The sequence below is a fragment of the Drepanopeziza brunnea genome (assembly GCF_022702325.1).
Source record: "Drepanopeziza brunnea f. sp. 'multigermtubi' strain 214-2 chromosome Unknown ctg5, whole genome shotgun sequence".
Lineage (NCBI taxonomy): Eukaryota > Fungi > Ascomycota > Leotiomycetes > Helotiales > Drepanopezizaceae > Drepanopeziza > Drepanopeziza brunnea.
Window position 1 is genome coordinate 755519 of NW_027094068.1, and position 6000 is coordinate 761518.

Genomic DNA, 6000 nt, shown 5'->3' on the forward strand with positions numbered 1-6000 from the left:
TTTTGCAAACAAAACACCTTTTTTCACCCTTAATAGCTTTGGCAGCTTTCTTACCTCCGAAGTATTGGCGGTCTTGAATAAAGTATTCGTATTCTTCGTCCAAATCGGAGTCAGCCTCTAAGGTGTTGTGCTAAGAGCAGGTGTGATCGTGTGGCTCGTTAGAGCTCGCGTAAGCTCTACTCGCCTTAGCAGGAGGTCGGGAGGTCTCAGTTGCAAACGCAATAGCCTTGCGAATGTCGGCAACTGCGGCGGTAGAGGTAAAGGCAGGGTTCATTCGTGCAATCGTAGTCTTTAGCACGTTTTTACAAGCTGAATACAACTTGTTAGCAAGACTTCGATCATCTTTCAAACCTGGTCGTAAAGAGCCTTAAATCCCCTTGAGCTCTTTAGCGAGCTTCTTAAAGCACTCGCTAAGCGAGGTCCTTAGATTCTCTTTCCTAATCAAATCCAGCGAAATTTCCTTTTAGCGGTCGTATTTTGCTTGCCGCCGATGGTTAATCTCGAAGTGGTCTTTCACTGCAATAGCGTTTGCCTTGAAAGTCGGAAGTCTAGCCTTAATAACGTGATTATAATAAAAGGTTATAGCCTCCTTTGTAAGCATAATCGGGAACGCCGCCAAGTAGTCCTCGGAAGTCAAACCGTATCGACTTGCTTGGTCAGCAAAAATTCCTAATTGAGTCTTAAAGTCATCGTCGGGTCTTAAATACTTCAGCTCCTTAGGAAAGCTTCGCGCGAACAAAGCCAATTCCTTCGCTCTTGAGTGAAGGTCTGCTGCCCCTAGCTCAAAGAAATCGTCTCCATCATCGTCAAGGGCGCTTAGAGTGCCGTACGCAGGCGTGCTTTGCCTAGCTAATGGTCTGATCGGTAAAGGGTTACCGATATAGTTGCCGGTGGTCCGTCCTCTTCTAAGGTCTCTAAGAGGCTCATTTCCGAATCCGGGGTCCTTTGAGGGTCCGTTTCCGAATCCCCTTAATGGTCCAAAAGGGCCGTTCTTACCTCCTCCGTGCCCGTAGCCTCGATCTCTTTGCTAATCTCCTCCGTTTCCTCTTCGTCGGTCATCGTCAGGATCGCCAAAGCCAATCGGGTTACCGGCTAAGGCTCTAGCTTAGTGATATCCGTACCTTTAAGCGCGCTCTTAACGATCCTTATACCCTTAATATCTCTTTTGTCGATACGTAGCTTGTTAAGGGATCTAAAGAGCTTGTCGGTACGTCCGAGGGTGCTAGATCCCTCTTTCGGGTTGCTAAAGTTGAGCACAGAAATCTGCACGCTGTCCTTAGTGAGAGCTGATTTTATCCGGAATGCTCTCAAGTTTTAGCGGGTCTTCTTTTAGCGTATAGCTGCCATTGCCTTGCGTATTATCAAGCCCGATTATGTTTTCGGGGCCGTTATTATTACTACTCGGCCCTAGATTTTAGGAAACCCGGTTGTAGCTCTTGAGAAAAGGGTTTAAAGGCCGCTAAGGTGATTTTAGCTCTTATATGATTGGCGTATTGCGTAGCGATTGCTGAATTAAAGGCGTCGAGTACGCTGAAGTGCTTCGTCGTAGCCCTTCGTTAGATTATATAGCGTAAGTCCGTAACTCCGCCATTTGCCTTGCTATCACCTCTATATTTTGCTCTATATTCTTCTTCTCCTTCGCAAATTCCTCGCGTAACCTCCGAATCTCTTCCCCCTCCTTCCTTGATACCTCCTTTTCCTTCCCTTTTGGACTTCGTAAGGGTGGTGGAGGTAGTTAAGGCGTATTATCCTCGTCGTCCGTAAGGTTTTCGGCGGTCCACCTTGAATCGAGGCCTAAAGGTACTGCCTGCTGCTCCTTTATTTCTTAGAGGGTCCATTAGTATTGCTGCTCGTCGTTCAAGAGCTTGACCATCCTATTAGCGTAGCCCTTTTGCTTTGGGGGGCACCACACGCCTTTAGACATCAAGTGTTCCTTAAGGCTAATAAAAGTAGCAAACTTAAAGCTTCGTCCCGTATTGTCCCTCGTCATCGTAAAACTCGTCCAATCTTAGCGTAAAAAAGCGTGCCGGAATAGGCTTTATAAGTCGTAATCCTTCAGCCTTCTACACTTCGCATCCAAGAAGTCGTTTACTATCGCTCGAGCCGTGATCTCATTGTCTAGCCTTGCGTATAGTAGCTCGTTTAAGTCAAATAAGATGCTCGACATTTCGTCGTCTGGTCTTTCCGAGAAGCTTAAAAGTCCTGGGTATAGTGGTCCTTTTAGCTAAATAGCTAAGGGTTCCGTGGGTGGTGATAAGACTCGAGGGGTATAATACCTTACTGCTCTTTATCGGCTAGACTCCTTACTTGGAGGTCTAGTTGCTCGATCGGCCATAATTGTTGTCTGCTCGTACGTAGATCGATCGTGTTAGTTGGGTTTGCTATGTATAGCAAGCGCGGCTCTACAGCTTTGAAGGTTATATAAAAGTGACTTGGTTCGGAATCACTCTTCCGTAAGAATAGGAGAAAATCGGTAGTATAAGAAGCGACTTGGTACGGAATCGCTCTTCCGTTGTAAAAAGAGGAAGGTATCGTAGTGAAAGGTATCCTCGCTATAAAGTATTCTTAGCTTTTCTGTGATTGATCACTTAATAATAAATCAACCATTGATTAGTGTTAGATTGCTTCTAAGCGATTAGGAATATATATTCGTAAGGTCGTAACGGTCGTTAAAGTACTTGCAATTGCAAAACACTCGGTTGATAAGGTATCTGAATTCTGTCTGCTCCCCAAGATTCAAAGGAGCTGATTCCTTCTATAGGACTAGAAGGAATCACGTGCACTAGCTAACTAATAGGCTTACTTGTCAAGTTAAGGGTCCCTTGACTGCTGACATGCTAAGCGAGGCATGCCAAGTGGCCCGTGAACCATGGTTCATGGGTGAGCTTCCCCAACTACTACTACTAGCTAGCTAAGGTCGATATGGATATACCGACAAATTAGCTAATAAATTGTCTAATAAATAGCGATCAATTTCTAAAATCTTATCGACGAAGTCTCGCTTAATAATTAAAGCATTAAAAAGCTTAAGATATAAGTTTTGTAATTCGCAAAGAGATTTTTAATCCGAGTTATTAATTATTCGAAACGAGCTTCGCGTAAATAATATAATATTTAAAACACTTTTTCGAAATGCTAATTTTAAGTCTTAATATAAAAGCGTTCCTCGTGATAGATGTATTTATTTAATATTAGTTTTATTATTTATTAATCAAATTTATTAATCCGATTTACTAATTAGATTTATTAATTAGATTTACTAATTAGATTTACTAATCAGATTTATTAATTAGATTTATTAATCAGATTTATTAGATTTATTAATCGAATTTATAAATAAAAACAAACGTATTAAATCGCGTTAAAGAGATTTAAATCTTAATTAAGTTTGCCGAAGCTTTTGTTTTAGCTCATTTACGACGCGTTTGCAAACGTCCGTTTTTTAATAATCGGCTAATGCTTTCGTTTTAAAAGCCTTTAGCTTCGAATACTTTAAAGCTCGGTCGCACTTTTTATAGCATACTATAAGCTTTCTTATTGATTTCTTAGCTGCTTAAACGAATCCAATCTATATAAAAAAAGTTTTCTTTTTATTTTAATCGATTCGCAAAGGATTTTAATTAGCTTCTTGTTATTAAGAATATTATAAGGTTTATAACTACTAAGTATTAAAAGTCTTAATCTCTTTAACGTTCTAAATATAATATTAATTAGAATATCTAATAATTGCTAATAGTATTAAGCTAAAGAAACTAATTATAAGGCTTTCGAACTCTTAACTTTGAAATAGATCGGTATCTTCGTAAGTAGTTAAAGTAATTTAAGATAAAAACGAATTAGTAGCTTAAGAAAATATGTTTAAATTCTAGCGAATTTGCTATTAAACTATTGATTTGAATTTATATATCAACGTCTTATATACTTGAATATTATATAACATTATTTTATGATTTAAATATATTTTATTAAGTTAATTTATTTTTAAAAAAGGTTTTGCTTACGCTTAATTCTTTTTAAGCAGCATTCTTGCGAGCGTTAAGTTTTAATTAGCGGTTTTTTTTTTTTATCTTTTCATTTCTTTTTATTTCTTTTTTATTAAAACTTAATTATAATTATATCTTTTAACACTTTTAAGCTCTTTTTACTTAAGTTGATTATTACGAACAACCTTCTTATATATAGACCTTAATATCGGTATATTTATATCGACCTTAGCTAGCTAGTAATATTTAAAAGAGTTCACGGGTTATTTAATATGTTTCGCTTAGCATATTATACTAATCAAAGGACTTTTAACTTAATTAATAAACTTATTAATTAGCTAGTGCGCGTGATTCCTTTTAATCATATAAAAGGAATCAGCTCCTTTGAATTTTAAAGAGCAATTAGAATTCAAATACTTTTATAACCGAGTGTTTTGCAATTGCAAGTACTTTAACGACCGTTACGAAGTTACGAATATATTCTTTAATCGCTTAAAAAGAATCCAACACTCAGTTTTTTTCAACTTTAAACTTTAACTTTCGATAATTATTAATTTCAAATTCAAATAATGATTTTATAATCTTCTTAAGCTTTATATGATCCTTTCGCTTTTTTATAAATTCTTTAAATAATCGCTCAAGGTCGTTATAACAAGTACTTACTTAAATTTATTAAGATTTAATTAGTATATAAGGATAAGGTGCTTATAGAAATCTTAATTTAAATATAATCTTTGCAGCTTTCTTTTCGGCTGCTGCTATGCGGTAAATAAAATTAATATAATTTGATAAATATTAAAAATAAAAGCATTTAATCAAAAGTTTATTATATAAAACGATAAAACACTTTATAATCGTATTAGCTTATAATTATATCTACAAGCTCGAATATCTATTATAATTAAAGAATAGATAAAAGAAATTTATATTTTAACGGACGCTTGCCGATTTATTTATAAGTGCCGTTTTATTATCTATATATTAATTAAGTTATTAATTTATTAAAGATTGCAAACCAACTAAACTCGATCTTTATTAAAGTAGATAACAAAACTTATTATTCCTTTTCTATTAAACGAACGAACGGTCGAAACGCTCGGTGTGCAATAGAAATGCTAAACGAAGAAGGGCGTAATCGTAGCTAGTTAATTGAAATAAACGAATATCGAGTTAAGCGATTTTTAAATAACGGCTATAAAATTAAGTTATCTATTAAATAGATTAATAAAAACGAACATAATAACGGATATTATAAAATTAGTATTATTAGCGAGCAAAAGACTTTTTATATATAAAAAGAAAGTATCGCAAGAAAAGAAAGTAATAAATTCGATAGCTTGCAAAGGCTTTTTGAATTTCATTATTATAAATTAATAAATAAGTTTATATTAATAGTTTTAAAATCGTTATTATATTAAATAAAATATATATATGATTAATTATAAATATAATTCATAAATTTAAATATTAAAATAATTTATTAATATATTTATATCGATTTTAAATACAATAAGTCGATTAATTCTTTTTATTTAAAACTTTAAGATGTAACGCATTTAAGCGATTACTTAAAAGAACTTACGAGAGCGCAAGAGTTTATATAAAAGCTTAAGAAAATCTTAAAGTAATAACTTAAAATCAATAATTACCGAATGTAAAAGTCGAAAGTAGCTAAGGTTTATATATACGAAAGTAAAAGCGCTAAAGACTCGTGAATTATAGTTTATAAGTTAAAAGCGAAGAATAAGAGAATACGAAGAATACGAAAGAAAAAAGGAAAGAAGTAGCTTAGCGCATATAAAGTGCGTTTAAGAAACTTAACGTATCGTTATACAAAAAATTAACGATTAATAAATGTAATTAGTAAATGTAATTAGTAAATATAATTAATAAATATGATTAGTAAATATAATTAATAAATATAATTAGTAAATATAATTAGTAAATGTGATTAGTAAATATGATTAGTAAATATAATTAGACTTAAGCTAGCTAATAATAATTAAAAGACTTTATT

At 34.0% G+C, this 6000-nt stretch overlaps 1 protein-coding gene across 1 annotated transcript; it reads right to left on the reverse strand.

The window, feature by feature from the left end:
* Positions 1–463: 463 nt before the first annotated feature.
* L3040_003672 (uncharacterized protein) lies at positions 464–1059 on the reverse strand (the record flags this gene model as incomplete). Its single annotated transcript, XM_007294716.2, has 2 exons — positions 464–943; positions 997–1059. The coding sequence occupies 2 exons, from the start codon at positions 1057–1059 to the stop codon at positions 464–466; spliced, it is 543 nt and encodes a 180-aa protein (XP_007294778.2).
* Between the last annotated feature and the right edge of the window lie 4941 nt (positions 1060–6000).